This window comes from Barbus barbus, assembly GCF_936440315.1.
Source record: "Barbus barbus genome assembly, chromosome: 3".
Lineage (NCBI taxonomy): Eukaryota > Metazoa > Chordata > Actinopteri > Cypriniformes > Cyprinidae > Barbus > Barbus barbus.
This window is the reverse complement of record NC_136731.1, coordinates 12,001,323-12,029,189: the sequence shown is the minus strand read 5'-3', so window position 1 is coordinate 12,029,189 and position 27,867 is coordinate 12,001,323. Positions and strand designations below refer to the sequence as shown.

Below are 27,867 nucleotides of genomic sequence, written 5' to 3'. Positions count from 1 at the left end.
AATCAATCCGAATGACTACGCAATGCACGCATACAGAGCGCGTGATCTCTGAAACACCCAGGCTGTATCCGAAATCGCCCCCTATACCCTCATTCACTATTCCCTACATTAGTCCACTCATATAGTTCACTTGAAGGAGTGAATGAAAACGAGTGAGTGAATTCGGACACTAAGTGCACCGGAAGAACTGCCGCTTTTGCATAGTTTGCTTCCTGTTAAATAATCATTTGAAACGGGCAGCTCCAATAGTAAGATTGAAGGATTTATCTTGAACTCTGTCACGGAAATTATGTATAAACCCTAATAGTCAATTTACAATTAATTTTGTACCTTTGTTGCATTCCACTGTATTATGCCGTGGACGAGCGCTTCTAAAATCAATGAATGGATGATTCAGCTGCGGGCGCCATCTTCTGGTGAGACGCGGGAATTCACTCGGCGCGCGACTCTCGCAGTGCATTCTGGGGATTCTCTAGCCGTTGAGTGTACATCGCTTGTACACTCGTTTTTGCGGTGCATTGTGGGATTGAATGAGTGCACTCGAGAACATCCACTAAGGTTTCGAACACCACTTAAAATGCCCGTCCCCTCAAATAGTGCACTATTTGAGGGTATAGGGGGCGATTTCGGATACAGCCCCAGATGTACAAAACAGCCCCGCCCACCTCTGTAATAAACACGGAGATGTTAGTCCCGTCCCGTCCTAATAGGGCTTTATTCAGTAAAAATGATGACTGCAGCATGAAACAGCACATTCTCAATAAAGAATCCTGCTGAAGAGATACACAGTCACCAATTGAGTTAGTTCACCTTTAATTTTCTAAATGTTTCCCTTTTTTAATTTTGAGAACGTACTGGGTTTTCCCCATGACAATATGTGCGCGTGTCTGTGCTTGGAATGAATAGACGACACACGGTTTTGAGCAATGTTTTTGATTATTTGATGGCATAATTTTTGAAAGACTCTAAAGTAGTCCACAAATTAAATGAATTAAAATTAAATAAATTACAGCATTATTTTGTTCATTCGATTTTAATCCCATCTTTTTATATCTTTCTATATGATGCACGTTTGAAAGCTGAATGATTGTGATAAAAATTCGACAAAAAAGACGACATGTGCCTTTAAGTGCTTTGTTGTAACTCTATTAATTGTTCTGTTAGGTTCCTTATTTATATTATCTTTATTACATTAAATCGTTGTTTATATACATCGCCTATAGTAAACTTTCATGTCCAGGAAATCGAAAGTTAAACCGGATATCTGCTGCAGTGAGAGGCAGAGAGGGATATCTGCTATAGTGAGAGGTATCTGCTCATGCACACACTGCGACGCTTGTGATACGCTTATAATCTAACGATTTTGCATGATATATTTGATTTACACTGGTATTTACACATTGTTTTACTGATGAAAAGTTGGTCCCTTTGGAAGATTCGTCTTTTATGGACGCAAGGGCGGTGACTGAACCCGATCAGTGCTGGAAAAATATCATAGAATAAGTGTTTATTGTAACCAAGCTAAATATTTTGTCACTATAGAACGGAGGACGTTTTGTCCTTAGGGAGGGAAGCATCGGGAGTATTGTCACTTTATTCGTTTTATTGATGGGATAGCAATCCGGGGATGAAGTAAAACTTTTTGTTTTTTGTTTGAGCATTGGGGGTTGTTTGCGCTAGATCTCTCAAATTTTGATAAACGGTAGCCGCATTTGTCTACTACAAATAAAACTCACCTGGACGTGTAGCCTCCTAAAGTTTAGGCCCCATGTATGAGGACCTCAGTCAATTTTACGTGTTCAAAAATAAAATTTGTTCTGATTTGTTTGAACTAAAATTTGTTTGATAGCCTATGTTTTTCTTATCTTATTCGTAAAAGATTTGAAATATTTTCGGTTTATTTATTTATTTCTCGGTTTTGTTTTTATAGCAATATCTGGCAACAGTGCATCGAATTCGGCACAACACCGGCACCTAGACGGACAATCAAGAAAGCCCATGGACAGGTTGTTGCTGACAGGATACCACATTCGGTAAGGCAAACACACACACAAAGAACAAGTTACAGAAGTAAATTAAATACGGAAACACTAGCCATGAAGAAGTCTATGCTATTTCATTCAGTAGGCTATAGTACGATTTTCATGAAGTCATGCTAAAAACATTCATAATGTTAGACAAAGTTCCCAGCTAGAAATTTTTTGTTCTAAAAATGTTCTAAGAACATTACCATTAATTGTTCTATCAATATTTTTAGCGGGTAGTTTTATTTTGGTTCCCAGAACGTTCTCTCAAAAGATAGGATAACATTCTCTAAAAACATTCTAAAAATGTTTATTGATAACATTGTTAGAACATAATTCCCTAACATTCTTACAATGTTTTTAGCGGGTAGTTTTATTTTTGTTCCCAGAATATTCTCTCAAAAGTTAGTATAACGTTCTCCAAAAAACATTCTAAATATGTTTATTGATAACATTGTTAGCACATAATTTCCTAACATTCTTACAATGTTTTTAGCGGGTAGTTTTATTTTGGTTCCCAGAACGTTCTCTCAAAAGACAGTATAACGTTCTCCAAAAGACATTCTGAAATTGTTTAGTGATAATATTGTTAGAATATCATTCCCTAACATTATTAAAATGTTTTTAGCGGGTAGTTTTATTTTTGTTCCCAGAATGTTCTCTCTAATGGTAGTATAACGTTCTCCAAAAGACATTCTGAAATTGTTTAGTGATAATATTGTTAGAACATCATTCCCTAACATTATTAAAATGTTTTTAGCAGTTAGTTCTATTTTTGTTCCCAGAACGTTCTCTCAAAAGATAGTATAACGTTCTCCAAAAGACATTCTGAAATTGTTTAGTGATAATATTGTTAGAACATCATTAAAATGTTTTTAGCGGTTAGTTTTATTTTGGTTCCCAGAACGTTCTCTCAAAAGATAGTATAACGTTCTCCAAAAGACATTCTAAAAATGTTTATTGATAATATTATTAGAACATTATTCCCTAACATTCTTATAATGTTTTTAGCAGGTAGTTTTATTTTTGTTCCCAGAATGTTCCCTCAAATGATAGGATAACATTCTCTAAAAACATTCTAAAATTGTTTAGTGACAACATTGTTAAAACAGTATTCCCTAACATTCTTATTAAGTTTTTAGTGGGTAGTTCTATTTTTGTTCTTAGAACATTCTTCTAAAAGGTAGGATGACATTCTCTAAAAACACTCAAAAAAAAGTTACGTGATGACCTTCTGTAAATGTTTAGTCACAACATTATTAGAACATTATCCCCTAACATTCTTCTAAAGGTTTTAACAGGTAGTTTTATTTTTGTTCCCAGAATCCTAAACACACACACACACACAAAAAGCTTAGCTATTACATTGTTAAAACATACAATTTTATTGATCTCAAAAATAAAACATCAAAATATAACAGGTTTATAAATGGCATCCACATAAATTATTACTAGTTTTACATGCAGTAACTGCTCAGCATCACATGTTGAAGAACTCAGTAAAGTGCAGTGCATAATCAAGCGTCTGGCTGTTGTTTTCTCAGAGTGGTTCTTGCAGAAAAATAATACAGTCGTCTGTATTAATAGGTGTTCAACTGTTCTTCTCCAGTTTTCCAGCTGCTCTCCCAGTTAGCAGCACTGAGCTCTATTCTCTGTGTGCATGATAGAGTTCTTCCTCATGGCCTATAACAGAGGAGCATACAACAGTGTAAACAGAAAAAATACAAATACACATTACATCTTAAGATCACAAACAATACTGACATTGAAAGCTTTAGAAATTAGCCAGCCTAATTAGTATTCAGAAACTATGTAAAGACTAATTTATTGAAAGTATAGATATGAACCCTTATGAGTATCTATATTGTTTCTATAATTTAAAACACAGCTACGTAATCCATTATACATTAATAACACAACTACAGGCTAAATTTGTGAACAACATTGACATTGGCTTGAAAAGCCTGAATCTTTAGCCAAGTCTTGAACTCAGGTCACTTTGTGCACAGCTGTAGCATATGTCAGAACGTGGGCCACAAGGCTATTGCTCCGACGTAACAGCTCATTTTCATCATTTATATTGTCTATGGATCATTACATTTCTTACAGATTTCAGATATAAAGTGGCACTGTATTTGAAGTGTGAATTTTTCAGTTCAAGTTTGTTTGTATAGCGCTTTTCACGATACCAATCGCTGCAAAGCAGCTTTGCAGAAAATTAAGTTTTGATTATATTTAGTAGTAGCTTATCAGTGGTGACTATGTCAAGCTGATGTACAGGTGCATCTCAATAAAATAAAATGTCGTGAAAAAGTAAATGTTTTTCTTGTAACATTTCAAAAAGTGAAACTTTCATATATTTTAGATTCATTAAATGTAAAGTAAAACATTTTTTAAATTTTTTTTTAATTTTGAGGATTAGAGCTTACAGCTCATGAAAGTCAAAAATCAGTTTCTCAAAATATTAGAATATTTACATTTGAGTTTCAGTTAATGACCATCCCTACAGTATAAATTCCGAGTATCTCTTGTTCTTTGAAACCACAATAATGGGGAAGACTGCTGACTTTGAAGACGAACACTGATGCCCTCCACAAAGAGTGTAAGTCACAGAGGGTCATTACTGAAAGGTGTGGCTGTTCAAGGAGTGCTGTATCAAAGCACATTAAATGCAAAGATGACTGGAAGGAAGAAATTGGGTAGGAAAAGGTGCACAAGCAACAGGGATGACCGCAAGCTTGAGAATACTGTCAAGCAAAGCTGATTCAAACACTTGTGAGAGCTTCACAAGGAGTGGACTGAAGCTGGAGTCAGTGCATCAAGAGTCTCCACGCTCAGACGTCTTCAGGAAAAGGGCTACCAAGCCACTTCTGAACCAGTGACAACGTCAGAAGCATCTTACCTGGGCTGTGGAGAAAAAGAACTGGACTGTTGCCCAGTGGTCCAAAGTCCTCTTTTCAGATGAAAGTAAATTTTGCATTTCATTTGTAAATCAAGGTCCCAGAGTCTGGAGGAAGAGTGGAGAGGCACAGAATCCATGTTGCTTGAAGTCCAGTGTGAAGTTTCCACAGTCAGTAATGATTTGGGCTGCCATGTCATCTGCTCGTGTTGGTCCACTGTGTTTTCTGAAGTCCACAGTCAACGCAGCCATCTACCAGGAGATTTTAGAGCACTTCATGCTTCCTTCTGCTGACAAGCTTTATGGAGATGCTGATTTCATTTTCCAGCAGGACTTGGCACCTGCCCGCACTGCCAAAGGTACCAAAAGCTGGTTCAATGACCATGGTGTTACTGTGCTTGATTGGCCAGCAAACTTGCCTGACCTGAACCCCATAGAGAATCTATGGGGTATTGTCAAGAGGAAGATGAGAGACACCAGACCCAACAATGCAGATGAGCTGAAGGCCACTGTCAAAGAAACCTGGGCTTGCCACGCTGAATTGAGGCAGTAATTAAAGCAAAAGGAGCCCCTACCAAGTATTGAGTGCATATACAGTAAAAGAACATACTTTCCAGAAGGCCAACAATTCACTAAAAAAGTTTTTTTTATTGGCCTTATGAAGTATTCTAATTTGTTGAGATTAATTGTGAATTGGTGGGTTTTTGTTAAATGTGAGCCTAAATCATCACAATTAAAAGAACCAAAGACTTAAACTACAAACCCGATTCCAAAAAAGTTGGGACACTGTACAAATTGTGAATAAAAACAGAATGCAATGATTATTAATTAAACTGAGAAAATGTATAATTTTAAGGGAAAAATAAGTTGATTTTAAATTATTATTATTATTATTTCATGTCATCAACACATCTCAAAAAAGTTGGGACAAGGCCATGTTTACCACTGTGTGGCATCCCCTCTTCTTTTTATAACAGTCTGCAAACGTCTGGGGACTGAGGAGACAAGTTGCTCAAGTTTAGGAATAGGAATGTTGTCCCATTCTTGTTTAATACAGGCTTCTAGTTGCTCAACTGTCTTAGGTCTTCTTTGTCGCATCTTCCTCTTTATGATGCGCCAAATGTTTTCTATGGGTGAAAGATGATGTAGATGATGATAACTTCAAACTCTTTGCAATTTTTCTCTGAGAAACTCTTTCTGATATTGCTCCACTATTTTTCGCCGCAGCATTGGGGGAATTGGTGATCCTCTTCCCATCTTGACTTCTGAGAGACACTGCCACTCTGAGAGGCTCTTTTTATACCCAATCATGTTGCCAATTGACCTAATAAGTTGCAAATAAGCTGTTCCTTATATGTACATTTAACTTTTCCGGCCTCTTATTGCTACCTGTCCCAACTTTTTTGGAATGTGTAGCTCTCACGAAATCCAAAATGAGCCAATATTTGGCATGACATTTCAAAATGTCTCACTTTCAACATTTGATATGTTATCTATATTCTATTATGAATAAAATATAAGTTCATGAGATTAAGTTTGAGTAAATTATTGCATTCCTTTTTATTCACAATTTGTACAGTGTCCCAACTTTTTTGGAATCGGGTTTGTACTTCAGTTTGTGTGCATTGAATTTATTTAATACACGAGTTTCACAATTTTAGTTGAATTACTGAAATAAATTTACTTTTCCACCACATTCTAATTTATTGAGATGCACCTGTACATGTGGCAGAGATGTACCGTAAAAATCAATTAAAGACGTAATCAAACAGACGATGAACACTAACAGCAATGATTATAAGTTGTAATCAAACTTTTCTCAGAATTGTGAGATAAAAAGTTGCAATTGTCAAATTCTGACAGGAAAAATGTCAGCTCACAATTCTGACATTTTCTTGCAACTGTGTGTTTATACATTACAATTCTGAGGAAAGGAAGAAAAAAAAAGAATTGAGAATTATATCAGGGTGTCTACAGACCTTTTTAATACCACCTTTTGTGAAATTTAAGACTAAACCTGTGATGGAAATACACATTATATTACATGCATGTGTGATATTTAATGTTAAAAGAAAACAAAATATCCTCCTGAACCCCAAGCATAGCATTTTGTTCACTGTAATGAACAAAGACTTACAGCATGTAAATCAGGCAAACACAACAAATAAACAGGGAAAGAAATTAAATATCAATATTCCCATGAAATATTAGATATTCTAATGAAAATGTTGCTAATTACTACTCCCATTATTACTACTATCTCCACTTCTTTTTTCATTTATTTATGGCTATTTTACACACATAATGCATAAAATAATAGTATATCAATTCATTATGTTTTATCTTTCATAACAGTTGAGAATCATCTTTATACAAAGTTTGGTTAACAAAAATCCTGAAACCTAAAAATTGATTGATTGATTCCGTCAAAAATAGTTTTTGCCAATACATGTCTTTTGAACAACACATAAAATGTCCCCTAAAAGCCTAATTTCACAAAACATTTTTCCCCTGGTTATCAGGAGGATATTATCACTGTCAAAATGCTATCCATTATTACCATACAATGAACTTTTCATATCAGCAGACAATATCCCATACAAAATATCCTCACAAAAGCACTGCATCACCAAGATTTTTGGTGGTATAAACATAAGAAGCTATATTTTCATCAGTGCTCTATCAGCTTTTACATGCTTAAATCTTATTTTTTTATATTTACCCCAGGATGTTATTTACCTTAATAAAGGCCAATTTATTTTAACATTAATAAATGTATGCATCATCTTTAATGTCAAATAATTAGTTAACAAAACAAAAAAAAATCAGAAAATCAAAATGCACTATAGGGCTGTTGCCAATCAAATAAAATTTACAGTGCAAAATTACAACTGCAATAACATTTTGAATAGGCCTATAGAAAAAAAGATATGCTGAGGAAAAAGCATACTTTTAAATACACTAAACCGCCAGTAGATGATGTTAATTAGCTTATTAATTTAACCGATTGGTTGGTTCAAAACGCTGTACTAAAACAATGCGGAGTGTTTCTTGGAGAATGTGAAATACTTCTGCTGTCATCTTTCTTTGGAACGGTTTTCACTGGTGAAACGGAACAAACCAGTCAATATTGTGTTTAAAATTTACTTGTTTGTTGAACTAAAATCAAGGCAATATTTGCACTCGTGAAAATATTGAGCAAAATAGCTCCCTAGTCATGGTATGTTACTTAAATATATCATGTTAGAAATATATTAAACATGTTAAATTTTTACCTCTGTATGTTTCTGTGAATTTCTTTATGAGTGCCGTTACACATTTCAAGCCTCAACAACAGCTGTTTGCGTTGAATGTAATAAAATCAAAAGAATCATTTTAACCCACGGCCACCGAGGTCCGAGAGCTCTCTGACTCTCCATAGACCGCAATGGTACTACCACTGCAGTCAAGGCACAGAAACATAGTAAGGACGTCGTTAAAATGGTCAGTGATTCAATCATAATTTTACGAAACTACGAGAATACTTTTTGTACCCCCCCACCAAAAAAAAAACAAAAACGATTTTATTCAACAATTCTTCTCCTCCGTGTGTGTTCCAAAGATGAACGAAGGTCTTACGGGTTTGGAACGACATTAGGGTGAGTAATTAATGACCGAATTTTTTTTTTTGGATGAGCTATCCTTTTAAAGCTCTATAGGAGGAGTTAAGAGTTGAACATTTCAGTCTCTAAAGAAAACAGAATAATAATAATATTAAGTTTAAATAGGTTAACAATATTCAATATACAATGATATACTTTAAAGCCTTACCTAAGACTGCTATTACCAGTACATTCAATATTTGCTAGACTAACAAATCCCATTACCCCATTATGAATTACTGAACGATTATTAACTTTTAAGTTCAAAAGACAATCAAATGAACACTTAAGTAGCAAATGTACAGTATTCATATGCATAGAACATAATATTACAGTAAAACTACAACAGGAGCTGTCAAACCTATCCTGGAGGACCCCCTTCCCTGCACATTTTGTATGTCTCCATCATCAAACACACCTGATTCAACTCATCATCTTGTTAGTAGAGACTGCAAGAACTAAACTGGGTGTGTCTGATAAGGGAGACATACAAAATATGCAGGGCTGGAGGTCCTCCAGGACAGGTTTGAAAACCACTGCACTACAGTATAGGGAACATATTCTCTATTAACTACAATTTTTGCCTTAATTAACTCCCAATTTACTGCTTATTAATAGTTGGTAAGGTAGTTTTTGTAGCATTTAAATTTAGGTATTGGGTAGGATATAGGGATGTAGAATAAGGTCATGCAGAATAAGGCATTAATATGTGCTTATAATATACTAGTAATGTGCAAGCTAATAAGCAACTAGTTAAAAGTGAGAGTTGAACTCTACAATAAAGTGTTACCAATATTAACGTCACCAAGGAAGTAGAAACGGATTACAGTACCTTTGTTGTAAAAGGAGATATTTTATTGCTTCATCAGTGTTCATCTTCAAGCAGGCAGTTTGGGTTCTGGATGAAAACAAATCTAACGTTAGTTGTTATTCAAAAGCAGCATTACACCCCAAATTAATGCAACTGTCACATAGTACTGAATGTGCATGTGAAACAAAGGTATAAAGATAAAAAAAATCATGTCATTCTCGATTGAAACTGATTTTTGTTTGTGTAAACACGTAAAGGATAAAAAAGAAATACGTAAACTGAAAAATGCATTAATAAACGTACAGTCCAGTAATTATTGTGGAAGGGAGAGTTCCGCTGACAGCTGATACAGGTTTGTTGTGTGGTCCACACACTGTAACTCACCAGCGAGTAAAACATCCTCCAGCACCTCTGTGTCCGATTCCGCCGCGGTTGAATGTGAAAGACTCTGAGTCCTACTCACTTAGTTCCGTCAGATAACACCATCCCGACCACGAACATTTTACTCCAATTTCTTCAACAACCGTTCGGGCGGCTCGTCGATTTCAAATGTTCTTACGTCACGAGAAAAGTACGCAGTGATTGGTGGTTTTAAACGGCAATCTACCGTGGCCCAATCAGCGCTTCTCGTCTCCTGTAGGGGATGAAAGTAACACCTTTTTTTTTCTCTCTCTCTCTCTTTCAAAATCACTTATACAGAAATACTAACTTCAAACATAACTCACACACACACACAAAAATTAAAAATACCTATAACAAGTATACATCATGTAAGATAAAGCATTACATTTTACAAATAACATTTTTTAATATGAGAGATGTTTTTATACATTTCTTGTTTCTAGTAACTGAAGTCAGTGAGTCATAAAATATATTAAGTTCTTTACAAAAAAACTTAAAAGAGGGACTAATAGACGTAATTTTTGCTTTATGTATATGAAACTTTCCAAGAAGAATTATCACCTTTGAAGTGTTGTCAGCTACCTCTGATCCAGTAAAAGTAACACTTTTTGTTTGAGCATCAGTAACTCAGTGGTTGTTTGTGCTAGATCTCTCAAACTTTGATATATCGTAGCCCATTTGTCTACTACAAATAAAACGTACTTGCATGTGTACTGCATAATCCCAGATTGTGTGCGTTAATGTCAAATACAAAGAGTTCCGTTGTTACAACCTACCCCTCTGCTGGGGTGAGTTGTAACACAGGCTGGGGATAGATGTAACAATGTGAAGTAATTTGCTGAAATAAGACCCACACTTCCAGTTTATGTAAAAACTTGATTGAAGAACAAAGAATAATCAATTCTGAATAAAGTGAATCATTTAAAGTGACAAAAACATTATACTGTATTGAGTGTATTCCTTTTAGGACTTTAAATTTAGCACAGAAACAAACTGTGTGTGTGTGTGTGTGTGTGTGTGTGTGTGTGTGTGTGTTTGTGTGTGTGTGTGTGTGTGTGTGTGCTGCAGTCACTAGCTGTGTTGCCATCTACCTACTTTATGTGAATTTTGGAATGTCATATGAAAAAAAAATGCTGGATGGAAATGTCAAGATGTGCATAAATTCTAAACGTGCACAAAAAAACAAACAAACAAATGTATATGCTCATTTGAGGCGGATAGCATTTTTATCCAGTAAGAAGATAAGCACATAAACTATGATGGAAACACATTTTATATAAATCCCTTGATGTGCAACAAAAACCTCACATGACATTGCCTCAACAGAGGACGTGACTGGATAACTGGGCTCATTGGAATCATAAGGAGTTGGTTGTAACATTTTTAATGAACTGTTACAACTATCCCCACCCCAAGCAGTCATAACATAGTTAACTGTTTTATCATTTGGGTTTTAAGTTAGCATGAATGCAAAGTATCAAATTAAACTAAACAGCTACTTTAAGTTTTGTAAGTCAAATAATTGTATCTACAACATAATGATTACTAGGAAAAAAATAATCTTAATGAAAAAAAATGGAAAGAAAAAAATATCTATAATGTTGCTCACATTCACATTCACATGCCACTTCTCCTGTAACATTAAAAATGTGAATTGAGTGTATGATATTGATGACATCACCACAGCTCCTTTCTGACTTGTCAGACTGACAGTGTTTCAACTAACCCCATGTTACAACACTCCCCGGTCTCCCTTAAACACATTTGCAACAGTTCAGAACTGCAGCCAAATGCCAGACTTGTTCTTCCTTTTGTAATCAGCTGACTTCTGCTGACCACTCAAGGCAGAAGCCATTTTAATGCATCTTTGATGAATTTGATCACAAAAATGGTTTTCTGTAGTGTGTTTTGGGACACGTTCCATTAGGATTTATTGGTTTTAACAAGCCACCAATAGGAGACCAATTACCAGTAGAGACCAACAGGAACCATTACAGTTTCCATTAAAACCAGTCGAATTACCATTATAACCAGTAAAACCATTACAACTTCTATGATGATTTCTATTGGTTTTTTTCAAATATCCTCAAAATATTGTGAGCTTTTGTTAACACATATCATGAGATTTTGTCATCTCAGGCAATAATATCCTCAAAACATTTTATGAATGTTGTTTTGACTCCTTTGTAATTGTGCCAATGATTTATAAAAGATCATTCTACATTCTGTTCAACATCCCTAAAACATCCTCAAAATGTTTCAGGCAAAATGTTCTACTTTTGTTAAAACATCACTTAACAGGTATGTTGTATTAAAAACATTTTGTCGTCTTAGTCCTCACAATGTCCTTAAAACATTTTACAAATGTTACTTTGATAATGTTCCTCCTTTGTTATTATGGAACATTGTGCCAATGTTTTATAAATGATCATTGTACAACCTTTTATCTCAACAACATCCTCAAAACATGCTCAAAATGTTGCATGTGTAATGTTCTAGCTTTGTTAACACGTCACATTACAAGAAAGTTTTTTTCAAGAATATTTTGTCATCTCAGGCCTCAGTGATATCCTCATAACATTTTCTTAATGTGGCTGAGAGAATATTCTTCCTCTATTATTATGGAACATTGTGCCAATATTTTATTGCGAACATTGTATAATCTGTTTTCTCAACAACATACTCAAAATGTTGCCAGTAAAATGTTCTAAACTGAACCAAATTGGGTTCTTTGACTTTTAACAATAGCAGAACCCTTTTTGGTTCTAAATAGAACTTTTTTTTAATAAGGTTCCGTAAAGAACTGTGCTTTGACAAGTTTTATAAGACCTGGTGTTACAATTTATTTCCAATTAATATCAGTAAATATATTTAAATGATTAACATTTGTATTTACATTATTTTATATATTATTTATTAATATTAATTTTCACCCCTATATCTACCTGATTTTATAATATCTTGTGGCTTATATTTAGGTTTTACATAAATAAATAAATAAACAAACAGCATATGTCAATTTTTTTTTAATGGAAAAGTGAGGGGAAAATGACAGTGCTCAAACAACTGTTATTAGCTGAAACATTAATAAATACCAGTTGACACTGAACATAATATGGAATTAATGAAGACCAAGTTCAAGTGAAATATCTTCACAATGTCTTTATGTCCATCTTTATGTTTCTCTTTGCTGATGATGATGATGATGGTAGGTAGGATGTGACAGCTTCTGAAATGCACAGCTGAATTTAGAGTTATAATGTGTCCAATTTTTTATGTAAAACAATTAGAAAAAAATGGACAGTATGTGAGCCCTTTATAATGTTAAAAGAAAATTTGATATAAGGTCTTGGGATAACTTAAATGTTATTTATGACTGGGTGTTTCTGCATAAAGTAATTAAAATCATTAATGGATCATTATTTCAACATTTCTGTTAGGCCGATTTACATAGTGAAGAGAAAGTAAGTATCTTTAACTGAACAGAGCTGGTCACATAAATTTTCTGTTCAACTAAAAAGAGAAAAAGACATGATTGGCATGAAACTAGTTACAATTTGAAAGGTAAAATGTATAGAAATTTTAAGAAATTAATCATTTACCTCTTAAGAGTGTGTTGAAAGTCTGTCTTGAGCTCCAGAAAACCCGTAGCAGCTTTGATAGTTACAGATTTGAAAAACAAATGGTGGGAAAAAAGAACCCTAAACTTTAAAGCAAAGAACCGTCTCAGCAGTTAAAGTATGGTTATAAAAAGAGCTGTTTCTAGCTGTAAAGAACCTTTAAAGAACCATATTTTTTAGAGTGTAGCTTTGTAAACACAAGAACATTCCCAAACGTTTTATAAAAAAAAATATTACACCAGCTCAGGCCTCAATTACTTCCTTATAACGTTTATCTAACGTGGCTGAGAGAATGTTCTTCCTTTGTTATCTTAAAACATTGTTCTAATGTTTTATTGACAATATTGTATAAACTGTTACCTCAACAACATCCTCAAAACATCCTCAAAATTGTGCAGGTAAAATGTTCTAGCTTTATTACTACGTCATGTTACAAGAATATTTAAAAAAAAAACATTCCATCACTCTATGACGTTCTTATAACTTTTCCTAATGTGTCTGAGAGAATGCTCTTCCTTTGTTGTCTTGAAACATTGTGCCAATGTTTTATTGACAACACTGTACAATCTGTTACCTCAAAAAAACATCCTCAAAATGTTGAAGGTGAAATGTTGCAGCTTTGTTATTACATCACATTACAAGAATGTTTTATAAAAAACATTCCATCACCTACGGCCTCAATGACATCCTTATAACATTCTCCTAATGTGGCTGAGGGAATGTTATTCCTTTGTTATCTTGAAACATTGTGCCAGTGTTTTATTGAGAAAATTGTATAATGTTGCCTCAACAACATCCTCAAAATATCCTCAGAATTTTGAAAATAAAATATTCTAGCTTTGTTAATACATCACATTAAAGAAACGTTTTATAAAAAATAAATCCATCACCTCCGGCCTCAATGACATCCTTACAATGCATCCGGAAAGTATTCACAGCGCTTCACTTTTTCCACATTTTGTTATGTTACGGCCTTATTCCAAAATGGATTAAATTCATTATTTTCCTAAAAATTCTACAAACATATCCCATAATGACAACGTGAAAGAAGTTTGTTTGAAATCTTTGCAAATTTATAAAAAAATAAAAATCACATGTACATAAGTATTCACAGCCTTTGCCATGACACTCAAAATTGAGCTCAGGTGCCTCCTGTTTCCACTGATCCTCCTTGAGATGTTTCTACAACTTGAGTGGAGTCCACCTGTGGTAAATTCAGTTGATTGGACATGATTTGGAAAGGCACACACCTGTCTATATAAGGTCCCACAGTTAACAGTGCATGTCAGAGCACAAACCAAGCAATGAAGTCCACGGAATTGTCTGTAGACAGGATTGCTAGAGCGGGCTGCCTGGCCAAACTGAAAGATCGGGGGAGAAGGGCCTTTTAGTCAGGGAGGTGACCAAGAACCTGATGGTCACTCTGACAGAACTCCAGCATTTCTCTGTGGAGAGATGAGAACCTTCCAGAAGAACAACCATCTCTGCAGCACTCCACCAATCAGGCCTGTATGGTAGAGTGGCCAGACAGAAACCACTCCTCAGTGAAAGGCACATGACGGCCTGCCTGGAGTTTGCCAAAAGGCACCTGAAGGACTCTGACCATGAGAAACAAAATTCTCTTGTCTGATGAAACGAATGTTGAACTCCTTGGCAAGTGTCATGTCTGGAGGAAACCAGGCACCGCTCATCACCTGCCCAATACCATCCCTAAAGTGAAGCATGGTGGTGGCAGCACCATGCTGTGGGGATGTTTTTCAGCAGCAGGAACTGGGAAACTAGTCAGGATCGAGGGAAAGATGAATGCAGCAATGTACAGAGACATCCTTGAGCAAAACCTGGACCTAAGACTGGGGCGACGGTTCATCTTCCAACAGGACAACGACCCTAAGCACACAGCCAAGATAACAAAGGAGTGGCTACAGGACAACTCTGTGAATTCCTTGAGTGGCCCAGCCAGAGCCCAGACTTGAACCCGATTGAACATCTAGAGAGATCTGAAAATGGCTGTGCACCAACAGTGCACATCCAACCTGATGGAGCTTGAGAGGTCCTGCAAAGAAGAATGGGAGAAACTGTCCAAAAATAGGTGTCGAGCTTGTAGCATCATGCTCAAAAAGACTTGAGGCTTTAATTGGTGCCAAAGGTGCTTTAACAAAGTATTGAGCAAAGGCTGTGAATACTTATGTACCTTTTTTTTTTTTTTTTAAATTTGCAAAGATTTCAAAAACTTCTTTCACGTTGTCATTATGTGGTATTGTCTGTAGAATTGAGGAAAATAATTAATTTGATCCATTTTGGAATAAGGCTGTAACATAACAAAATGTGGAAAAAGTAAAGCACTGTGAAAACTTTCCGGATGCACTGTATAAAGTTCTCCTAATGTGGCTAAGAGAATGTTCTTCCTTTGTCATCTTGAAACAATGTGCCAATGTTTTATTGATGACATTATATAATTTGTTACCTCAACAACATCCTTAAAATGTTGCAGGTGAAATGTTCTAGCTTTGTGAATACGTCACATTACCAGAACGTTTTTAAAAAATATTCCACCACCTCTAGCCTCAATGATGTTCTTATAATGTTTTGCTAATGTGGCTGAGAGAATGTTCTTTCTTTGTTATCTTGAAACATTGTAACAATGTTTTCTTGACAGCATTGTATAATCTGTTACCTGAACAATATCCTTAAAACATCCTTACAATGTTGCATGTCAAATGTTCTAGCTTTGTTAATATGTCACATTACAAGAACGTTTTATAAAAACATTACACCATCTCAAGCCTCAATGACATCCTTATAACGTTCTCCAAATGTGTCTGAGAGAATGTTCTTCGCGTGTTATCTTGAAACATTGTTACAATGTTTTATTGACAGCATTGTATAATCTGTTACCTGAACAACATCCTCAAAACATCCTTACAATGTTGCAGGTCAAATATTCTAGCTTTGTTATTATGTCACATTACAAGAACGTTTTATAAAAACATTACACCATCTCAGGCCTCAATGACATCCTTATAACGTTCTCCAAATCTGTCTGAGAGAATGTTCTTCACGTGTTATCTTGAAACATTGTTACAATGTTTTATTGAGCACATTGTATAATCTGTTATCTCAAGAACATCCTCAAAACATTCTTAAAATGTTGCAGGTCAAATATTCTAGCTTTGTTATTATGTCACATTACAAGAACGTTTTATAAAAATATTCCACCACCTCAAGCCTCAATGATGTTCTTATAATGTTTTGCTAATGAGGCTGAGAGAATGTTCTTCGCGTGTTATCTTGAAACATTGTAACAATGTTTTATTGACAGCATTGTATAATCTGTTACCTCAACAACATCCTCAAAACATCCTTACAATGTTGCAGGTCAAATGTTCCAGCTTTGTTTACACTTAACATTATAGGAACATTATCTGAAATGAGAAACATTCTTAAAACATTTTTTGAACATTACATTCAAATGTTTTCTCTAAAACATCAACCAAACCTGTACGGAATGTTAGCCAAAGTTCTGAGAACGTTCCCTGCTAGCTGGGTTATCATCTATACTATAGCAATGATTCTAAATGAAAACTATAACAGTGATATGTATTGTTGTATGATTAATAAACAACTCATAAAATTATCTACCCCTAACCTATTGTAAAATCTTAACTAATTTTGATGCAATAAATATGGTATAATTTATCAGTGTTCATCCCTCTAAATCAGAGAAAACTTTGTTCACAAACATGTCTGTCTCTTTTAGAGTGTTTAGTGTATACAATGAGTTGTATTTGTAGCGGTTATGGCACAATTATTAACCCCACCCCACCCCATGGCCATGTACTAAACAATCACAGATTATGAGTTGTAACATAGGGTGGGGATAGATGTAACTATGGATCGTGGAAGCGGAGGGGCCGCCCGGCCCTGGGTTACCTTTAAGGTCTGGTACCTTGTATGACATACAAAAATACATAGGCTATAGGCTCGTATTATGCACGATTAATCATTAAAGGATCGCAATCTAGATTCAAACACACTCAATCTTATTCCTAGATGACGATGATTTCATCACCGATGATTAAATCACAATCACATCAGAATATTTAAACCTGCTTTTGCGCTGCCGCTGATCCAGAGAGAGCAGCGCTCATCATGTAAGGTTTATGTTTGAAACAGCTTCACAAACAGTTTACAGTAGGCTACGTTTCTGTGCTGCAAACATTAAATATTAACGAAAGTATTGGGATAAAAGTTTATAGTTCGGATATGATGTTGTGGCAGCCCAGCAGCGATCAAAATGAATTGACCTTTGGAAGTAAAGAGAGACTGTATGTTGCATTATGCCAATAGGCAGTGACTATTAAAAATGTATTTGTCTGATTCATTCATTCAAGAGATTCGTTCAAAAACTCTGGACGAAACAAGTCTTTCAAGTGATTTTTTTACAATTCATTTAAATTAATAAATATTGTAGATATTAAAACATTTTAGCAAAATGCAAAGTTCCGCATATGACAGATAGCGGAAGTGAGAGAAAAGTGTTTATTACTTTTGAAATATGGATATTTATCTTACTAAAACGCATGGATTAGCTACAGGAGGCCTTTATTCATGCCCGTAGCTGTGTGAGGCACGTTTTATTATGGATGCGTGCGCTTTATTTGATGTCTTGTGGAGACTGTTGAACAGAAACACCCACCCACTGCAATGATAACACTTGGAATAGCCAGGACAATTTTGAATATAACTCCGATTGGATTCGTCTGAAAGAAGAAAGTCATACACACCTAGGATGCCTCAAGGGGTAAAACACAGTAAAACACAGGCTAATTTTCATTTTTGGGTGAACTAACCCTTTAATACATTTTATTTGCTGGACTGTTTCTGTTTTGTAAGATTATTACTCGATAATATTGTTTAATTCATGCAAATTATTTTTAGCCTACTATGGGATTATGGCGCGTACATTGTTTTTTTTATTTCACGAGTATGCGTATATTTCAGAACGTTCGCGTCTTAATACGCTGTTTGGTCACTGGTTAATGTGTGTGTGTGTGTGAGAGGGGGGGGGGGGGGGGGTGGGGGGGGGTTGTACAGCTACCCTAATAGTTGTAAAAACTTATACATTTCTCCTTTTCCTGAAAAAGCAAAAGGTATGGAAATGTAATATAGGCTAATATATTACCCTATATCAAGAGTGAAATAGCCATATATGTTACCTATAAAGCCGAGAATACACTACACGGCCGATTATGAATGTAATTTGGCCTTGACAACTGACCGTGCCCTGTTGGACCGGGTCTGTTCCAGTTGGGCTCAGTCTCTGTTTGCAGTCATTCAATAACCAGATTATTAAAACATTTTTAAAGGGATAGATCCCCCAAAAATGACAATTCCGTTTCTCATTAATTACTCACCCTCATGTTATATTGCTGTCTATGGAGGATCAGAAAGCTCTTGGATTTCATCAAAAATATCTTAATTTGTGCTCCGAAGATGAATGAAGGACATACGGGTTTGGAACGACATGAGGGTGAGTAATTTTCATTTTTGGGTAAACTGTCCCTTTAATATTTGTGACCAACACCAGTGGAGATACGTTCACTGGTTTTTAGGGTTGGGTGATGTCTACCAAATTGGCATCGGGCGATGTCTGTATGATCGGTATTCAGAAAGGCACGTAAAACAAAACACGTTTTACGGAGCCACTGAAGGGACATGGTTAGCTGCTTGCTAGCGGTAGCCTGTTACATCACAGTACATAAAATTTCACTTACCACATAAACAGAATAAGGAGAGATGACTGAGGACGAAGGTGAATGATTTGCAGATCCTGAGCACCACTGACAAACCCTTTAAAATGTGTAGTAAATACTACCGCCCTGTAGTATACACATAGCATGTGTAATCGCAAATCTCGAAAGTGAAAGTAAAAAGCAAGCACGCATTTAAAAGCAATTTCAGTGCCCCGCATATTAAAAATGGCTCTGTGATGCCCGCAATTTATATACAGTAAAAGTTATATAGCTATTCTTCAAAATTCATTTTTTTATTTTAAAATCATATAAATATAAAACGTTTTATATATAGTTTAAATATATATAATAGTTTTTTTGTCAAATGGATGAGGAAATTACAGTGCCTTGAATTTCTCTACAGCTCTTCGTCAGCTGTCGGAATGCAGTGTTGGGTCATTAAATAGCATTGGGAGCATTAACAACCTGTAGACTCATAATTAAAATTTAAATACACAAATAGCATTTTTAAATGAGTTTTGTTTCTGAATAAATGAAGCAGTACTGTTTTATTTTGTTCCAACTGGTAACTTGGGAACTGTAACAAAAAAATAAAATAAAAATAGCCTACCGTTTTTACTCAGAACCAATTCATTTATAATCCCTGATTTTAAACGTACATGAGATAACAAACATGTTATTGCGTGACTAAAAGTTTAAAGACAGCGCTGGGGTAGGGGGAAGGGAAAGGAAAGGAATGGAAGTGTGTCAAATTATGGTGTCCTATACTCAGAATTTGGGCTCTGCACCAATCCAAGTGCACACACACAACAGTGAGTAGTGAACAAACACACACCGTGAACACACACCTGAAGCAGTTAAACATATCTGAATATGAATCCTGTTGCTTTGCAGATGTGATGCATTAGCACTAAACGGGAAGTCGTGGCCTAATGGTTAGAGAGTCGGACTTGTAATCCGAAGGTTGCGGGTTCGAGTCTCCGGCCGGCAGGAATTGTAGGTGGGGGGAGTGAATGTCCAGCGCTCTCTCCACCCTCAATACCACGACTGAGGTGCCCTTGAGCAAGGCACCGAACCCCCAACTGCTCCCCGGGCGCTGCAGCATAAAATGGCTGCCCACTGCTCCGGGTGTATGTTCACGGTGTGTGTGTGTTCACTGCTGTGTGTGTGCACGTTGGATGGGTTAAATGCAGAGCACGAATTCCGAGTATGGGTCACCATACTTGGCTGAATGTCACTTCACTTCACTAAACGGTTAAATAAATGAAAGCAACTTTGTGTGTTTACTCCCCTCGATATGCATTTCTTTAATGAAATTAATCCAATTTTTCTGGACAAAAAACATGTTGTATTGTCAATGGCCATAACAATGTAATTTCTGTTTTTCAAGGTCCGCAGTGTTAGGGTGTCTGTGTTTGAACTGTGAATGATCATTAGAAGCCATTAAACAATGGGCAAGTATAAAGTTGTTTTTCAGTACAGTCATTGTTTTAAAGTTGTTTAAACTTATCTTACTTTAAACTATTTTTGGTTAGCAGAAAAGCCAGAGGATCCTCCACTGGAGACATGGACTGAGTCTATGGTGAGCAGCTGGTTAACATCGATAGGAGTTAAAGAAACGTACATCAAAAAACTTCATGAAGAGGAAGTAGATGGCCAAATCCTTTGTGAACTCTCAGAAGAATATCTGGAAAAAAAGATTGGACTGAAATCTGGGCCTGCACTTTTGATAATCAAAAAAAGAGATGAGTTGGTAAATTCACAAAAAGCCAGGAGCAAACATTTACACAAACAAACTTCTGGAAAAAATGTCCATGAAGCAAGTGCAATTAAAAGTGTTGACACAAGAGCCGATATCAGGGAAGAGCATGAAGAAGATTCTGTGCCTGTGACAACAACAAAGAGAGATTCAAAACCACGACCTTTTGATATGAAAGGTGTTGATTTTACATATGTTAAAAACAGTGTACTCTTACCAGAATCAGGGGTTGATGATTTTATTCGTCCATGTCATGAGTATAAATCATTTGCCATTGCTGCAACACTGGACCGCCAAAAACTACAGGCCAAGTTCGCAAAGGAAGTGCTGAAATTTGCTACAGGTTGTATGAACATTCGTACAAATGGCACAATACATTTTGGTGTCATGGACAGTAGAGGTGACACTGGTTATGTACATGGCGAAATCATTGGTATTCCAGTTAAGGAAAAAGATGTATACTGTGATACATTAGATTACATAGAGAGGAGTTTCTCTAGCTCTGATAGCGAACTTGTACGATTATGTATTAGTGAACCTCAGTTTGTTCAAGTAGTCTGTTCAAACAGCACAGAGGAACTCTACATTGTGGAGGTTGATATTAAGCCCACATTGAGCATAGTCAAGAATAAGGTGTTCTCTGTTAGCTTGCCAAATTTCAATGAGAAGGCAAACAAAGTTCAGTTTGAGAAGAAAACTGCGTATCGCAGAGTGGGTTCTAAAACCGAACCAGTGGCAGACCTCAGTGACTTCTACCAACACATCAGTTTTAGGGATGTTTTGAGAGAAGAGGCAGAGAAAAGGCTTAATTTCACAGCACCAGGACTGTCCCAGAACCTGGGAAAAAAGCTTATCATGCTCATAACAGGTGGAAAGAAAATAATGGACAAGGAAAAATGGCACATACTGGTTACCAACCGATTTCTGGAGAAGGATCTGCAAAGCATTGATTTTTTGCTGAACATGAACATCTTCTGTGTGTTTGACTTTGATCCAGATTCCAACTTGTCTGGGCTATGCTATGAATACAATAAGCACCATGCAGTGAACCGCCATTTCATGCAGAACTACAAAATTCCCAGCGGATTGAGTATCCGAGAATTTGCGAGTCACCTGCGTTTGTTTGATCAAATCAGCTGGATATTTTGCAATGGCCGGAACGATTTCAAAGGCAATGAGCCTCTATGTGATGAGAAGACCTGGGTTAAAACAAAAAGGACCCTCCTAAAAGATTGTGTGTCACTGATTTGCAAAGATATCTTACCCAAAGGAACCTTTCAAGTGATTTTCCTCCTTACTGCGCCTGTTGACACACCTTTCCTAAACACGTTCTATGAGTTTATCACCGACATGGAAGGACATGAAGACATTATCTGCCTTGCAGAATCGGAGGAGAATTTCAAGAAATGGCAGCGCTTTGCTCTAGGATCCTGTGACATGGAAACAGTAAATAGTTCAAGTGTTGTTGGGATGACAATAAGCCAAGTAAATGCAACCCTCCAACAGGTTCAGCCTACCACTATACAGGCCACCAAACGATTACCAATCCATGTCAAAGGAGAGTGTTTTCTTGATACTCGAGAGGAGGAAATGAGGTGTTCTTTGGAGATTCTCAGTCTAAACCACTGTGAGGAAACCAGTCCCGAACTCATTGAATCTGAAAAGGAGACAATTGAGCAGCAGTTTTACCATGGAGGAAAAGTAACTTGGATGAATCTCTGGCTTGCGGATAAAAAAATTGTCGGAGAGGTTATTCAAAGAGATGCTTACAGTGATGTCAATGGTCTGGTGAAAGATCTTTTTAGGAGTTTGGACCGGGCACCCATCAGCTGCATCAACATATACCATCATCCGGGCAGCGGTGGTAGTACAGTGGCAAGGCAGGTACTGTGGAATAACCGAAGGGATCTAAGGTGTGCAGTTGTAAAACCTTCATACTCAGCAACAGTTGTTTCAGAAGATGCTATTTGGCTTCGAGAATATGAAGAAAAAGATCCCCAAAAATGCCTCCCTGTACTTCTGCTGTTTGAAGACTGTGATCACGAGAATTTAGAAGATGTCAAGTATGAATTGGAAGTGGCCATCAATACCAAGAAAATCGCAAGTGGAACTCTCTGCTTCATCCTGCTGAGTTGTAGGAGATCTCACAATCCAGAGAAAATGTGCAAGGAATCAGCTCAACAGAATGTTTCCATTACTCATAAGCTTTCGAATACAGAAAAAAAGCAGTTTTCCAAAAAACGACAAAGCCTTGAAGAACAGTTCGATCCAGAATTCATTCTAACATTTGTCTTGATGAGTGAGGAATTTGAGAGCCACATAATTGCTGAATATGTGAAGCAGTTTGTCAAGCATTTACTGCAAGGTATTGATCACCAGTCTCTTGTTACTAAGCTTGTTCTGTATGTGGCATTGCTCAACACTTACGTGCAGAACTCATTCATCTCTCAGTCACATTGCGAAGCTCTCCTGGCTCTTTCCAGTCATTTGGATAGATTTAGACAACACACCTTTGTGACTTCTCTAAATGATCAAGCTAGATTGGTCTTAATACACTTGAGAGATGAAAACACCTACATTAACTCGATCAGAATCATTCATCCACTGGTTGCCAAGGAAATTATCCACCAACTTCTGGGTGACAAGCAACCACAAAGTGATCTGGCTTTGGATCTTCTCAACAACGATGTGCTGTTTGAGCACAGGTTTGGTAAAGATCCGTACATGAAGTTCTTGCGAGATCTGTTCATGACACGCCGCAGGATCAGCAAAGGTGATGCATTTGACAGCTTTTTCTCCCCCCTAATTGAGCATGTGAGAGAGAAAGAGTGTCCAGATAAAGCTATTGAGCTTCTCAAGGCAGCTTACAAGCGCTTTAATGAGGATGCATTTTTTGCTCAACAGCTGGCCCGACTCAATTACAAACATGACAGATTTGAAGAAGCAGAACACTGGGCAAAAACTGCAGTAGCAAAAAGGCCAAACAATTCCTACTTTCTTGATACCAAAGGTCAGGTTTACAGGCAGTGGTTTGCGGCCAAATGTAAAGCCATGGAGCAAATTGAAAAAACACCAGAAAATATTGTAGATGCTTTGGAAACGGCACTAAAGGCTATTGAATGTTTTCAGGCATGTGAGAAAGCCGCAGTTGAAGACAATGAGACCATTAACCATGCTGGCTTTTTTGGAGTAGTAGAAGTAGGATGTGCATTGCTGAAGCTGATTTCCTCTCTTGATGTGTTCTCAAGAAGAAATCATTCCCAATGCATAAAATACCTCCTCACAGATTATATGCCTGTTGAGGTAGAAATACCATGGGAAAATTGTCATGGGAAGCTGAAAAACCTCCAAAAAATAATGCTGGAAGCATTGGAATGGGTTTCAGAAGACTTGAGTTACTTCCAGACCGACCTGAATGCCGATAAGGAGAAGACATCAGAGACTGTTGAGAGGACAAAGCACCCTATGCATTGGCTGGTGAATAAATCTTCAATCTATGGTAAATTCTTTAGTGGTGTTTCTCAAAGTAAAGATCAAAACCAATGGAAATTAACTCCTGTCATGAAACGTATGATGATTTATTATCACGGTGGGGGAAACATCACATCCATTTTTTCCCTCTTAACAAACCAGAAAGATGGTAACCCTGTCATGGTTCTGGAGCTCATTATTTCACTTTACCCAAGCAATCCGATGAGGGCTCAGATGCCACAAGTGGACCTTGTCAACTACATGGCATCACACTTTGCTTTAAGTTGCCTCTCAACTCAGTCTCCCAAGCTGACTGTATTTCAGGATCTACAAAGGCTGAGTCACCAGTTTCCTAAAGAGAAACAGAGATGTTTACCAAGCGCTCTTTTCTTACTCGTCTTACTTTTCTGGCCAGAAGAGCAGGACACAGAAGTGGAGAAAGAACACAAATATAAGACTGTGCTCTCTGCTGTTGAACACCTCCAGAGACTCTATGACAAGAAATTGAAAGACATCCCTCCAAGGAAAAAGAGGATCTACACGCATTTCTTCCTGAGCAATGGGACTGGGTTTGAAAAATTTGTCCACAAGAGTAAATTTGAAACCATCACAAAAATGTTCTCTGTTACAGAAAAACGGCTGAAATGGTTTAGTGGAGAAGTATGGAAAATGCCAGAAATGTCTAAATTGCTGAAATGTGTCACAGGCTGGACGGAGGATGAGAAGGTGTTTCTGGAGGGTCCCAAAGAAATTAAATTTCATATCCCAGCTCTGAAGACATCCTCAATACCCCACAACAATGAGAATGTCACTTTTTACCTGGGCTTCACTCTGAAAGGACCCGTTGCATACAACATTACAGTACAGACATAGACAAATGTACGTTTAGGGTAGATTAGGTGCAAATTAATTCTCGTCCAAGAGCACTTACGGCCGAGGAAATACTCAGTTTAGCGTGGTTTGTAACACTTTTTTTAAATGTTATGTACTGTCATTTTTACACCTGTCAGTTGTCAGTAAAACTTTAAATGGGAGATATTGTTGGGATATTGGGAGATATGTATAATTCTTTTTTTTCTGGATTTTACCAAAAACTAATTCTGGGGAAATGAAAAACCTAATAAGAATGGAGAGCTTTTGATTTTACTATATTTTTTTAATCTCTGTGGAGACATACATGTCCACATTTTCAATGGTTTTATATTTTAACAATCTTTTCATTTTAGTTTATAGTCATGAATGATAATGCTTTGTATAAAAATAAAGGCATTTATATTTGAAGATTCTGGAAGTGCTTATTTGCATGCCTTAGTTGTAGGATAGGCAGTGTTTTTCTTAATATCTCTTCACATCCTGATAGCAATAAGTTTTCAAAATTATTTTAAACATAAAAATTAAACATCCACTGTGGAAGACTCAGGACAATAAAATGTTCATCCAGTCATTGCAGTCTGAATGAAATGATAGTGTGTGGCCTACCTGCCCGTCGTCTTATGTATTTGCATACCTTCGTGCATGTGATCAGTTTAGTCTTAGAAATCTTAGAAATTCTGTGGCGAAGGTGTCTATACGGTGAATTCATGGAGACGAGAAATGCTACTCTACTGCTAATGTTCATATTGAAGTGCAGAAACAAGTTTATTTTCTGAATGTTGGATTGGTAGATGATCTTCCCCACTCAGTGATTTTAGGCCAAGATTTACCAGTGTTGTTTGACTTGTTGCCTGGTAGTCAGGAATGTAATATGGTTCAAACACGGTATAATGCTAGGAAGAGAGAGGAAGACACCCGCTATATTAGTGCACTGCCTTTTTTTGATTCAGACCTAGACAGTCAACCCGGTAAAACCCGTAAGTCTAAGAGACAAAGACGACAGAAAAAATTCAACTTTGTTGCAAGTGGTTTACCACCATTTTTTTTTTTTTTTTTGAACAACTTAAATCAAACTTTGAAGTTCCAAAGGATATAGGCCAATTGCAACAAGATGATTCCGAAATTGGGCCTTTATATGGGGAGGCACAAGAGTGCTCGGGCCAGAGTGGTCAAGAGGACCACCAGAGTAGGTTTTGTATACAGGATGGAGTATTGTATAGACAGCAGAGTGCCGAGACAAAGATAGTGGTGCCACAAAAGCTTAGAGATATGGTGCTTCATTTAGGTCATTCAGTTCCCTGGGCAGGCCATTTAGGGAGACAAAAGACAACTGCTCGTATTAGCCGTCATTTCTTTTGGCCCAATTTGAGAAGAGATGTGGGAGATTTTTGTAGGAGTTGTCCAGAATGTCAGTTTACAACTATTAGAGGACCTCCTAAAGCTCCCTTAGAACCCCTGCCTGTAGTAGGGTTGCCCCGGACCATAGTGACTGATCAGGGATCTAATTTTATGTCCAAATTGTTACAACAAGTGTATCAGTTGTTAGGGATAAAGGGGTGAAGGACCACACCCTACCATCCACAGACAGATGGTCTGGTTGAAAGATTCAACCAGACCTTGAAGCAAATGCTACGGAAATTTGTCAGTGATACTGGGGCTAATTGGGACCAATGGCTCCCTTATTTGTTATTTGCATATCGAGAGGTACCGCAGGCTTCCCTGGGATTTTCCTCTTTTGAATTGTTGTACGGCCGTGAGGTCAGAGGACCCCTATCCCTTTTGGAGGAAACCTGGAAAGGAAGCCATAAGATCCCTGAACCCCAGAATGTGGTTGCCTATGTCCTACAAATGAGGGAAAAGCTGGTGGGTATGTCAGAACTTGCTCAGAAGAATCTGACTGACTCTCCAACTCGGCAGCAAACTTGGTATGACAAAAAGGCGAGAGTTAGAAGTTTTCAGCCTGGAGCTAAAGTGTTGGTGATGCTGTCAAGTGATAACCGTAAGCTATTGGCCAAATGGCAAGGGCCTTTTGAGGTGATTCAGAAACTTGGATCTACCACATATGAGATTTCCTTGCCAGGGCAGATCCGGTCCAAACGGATACTCTATATAAACTTGTTAAAAGAATGGCATGAGAGGTCAGAGGCAGGGGTGGAGGTTCTAATGCTCCGCAGATTGGAAGACGAAGATGAAGTTCATGAACAGTACCTGCTTATTTCATCCAGGGCTACTTTGGACCTCCAGCATCTTTCATTGCACCAACAAACTGAGGTTCAAAATCTTTGTAGCCCAGAAGTATTTAGAGAGACCCCGGGAAGAACTAGTTTGATAGAGCATGACATAGTACTCTGTAAAGGAGCAATCCCTCGGCGCAGGAGTTATCGTGTCCCTGAACGTCTCTTAACATCTCTAAAAGAGGAATTGGATCAGATGCTGAATATGAACATCAAACCCTCTCGAAGTGATTGGTGTAGTCCTGTGGTATTGGTCCCTAAAAAGGACGGCAGTCTTCGGTTTTGTGTGGACTTTCGATATCTCAATTCTCTATCCAGATTCGACTCCTATCCAACACCCCGGATTGATGAATTGGTTGATCGTCTAGGCAAGGCTAAAT

The 27,867-nt window shown here is 37.0% G+C and overlaps 1 protein-coding gene across 3 annotated transcripts; it reads left to right on the top strand.

Annotated features, from left to right (window-relative positions):
* Nucleotides 1-659: 659 nt before the first annotated feature.
* Nucleotides 660-25,658, top strand: samd9l (sterile alpha motif domain containing 9 like). 3 transcript variants are annotated; one of them, XM_079397225.1, is made up of 6 exons: nucleotides 660-800; nucleotides 1,241-1,308; nucleotides 1,420-1,503; nucleotides 1,931-2,033; nucleotides 20,541-20,604; nucleotides 20,689-25,658. In XM_079397225.1, exons 5-6 carry the CDS (start codon nucleotides 20,601-20,603, stop codon nucleotides 25,251-25,253), a joined length of 4,569 nt encoding a protein of 1,522 aa, XP_079253351.1. In that variant the 5' UTR covers nucleotides 660-800; nucleotides 1,241-1,308; nucleotides 1,420-1,503; nucleotides 1,931-2,033; nucleotides 20,541-20,600; the 3' UTR covers nucleotides 25,254-25,658. The 3 variants fall into 3 exon arrangements, with proteins under 3 accessions (XP_079253351.1, XP_079253353.1, XP_079253352.1); XM_079397227.1 differs by lacking the exon at nucleotides 660-800 and having other exon boundaries at nucleotides 1,259-1,279; XM_079397226.1 differs by lacking the exon at nucleotides 660-800 and having other exon boundaries at nucleotides 1,259-1,503.
* Nucleotides 25,659-27,867: the final 2,209 nt, after the last annotated feature.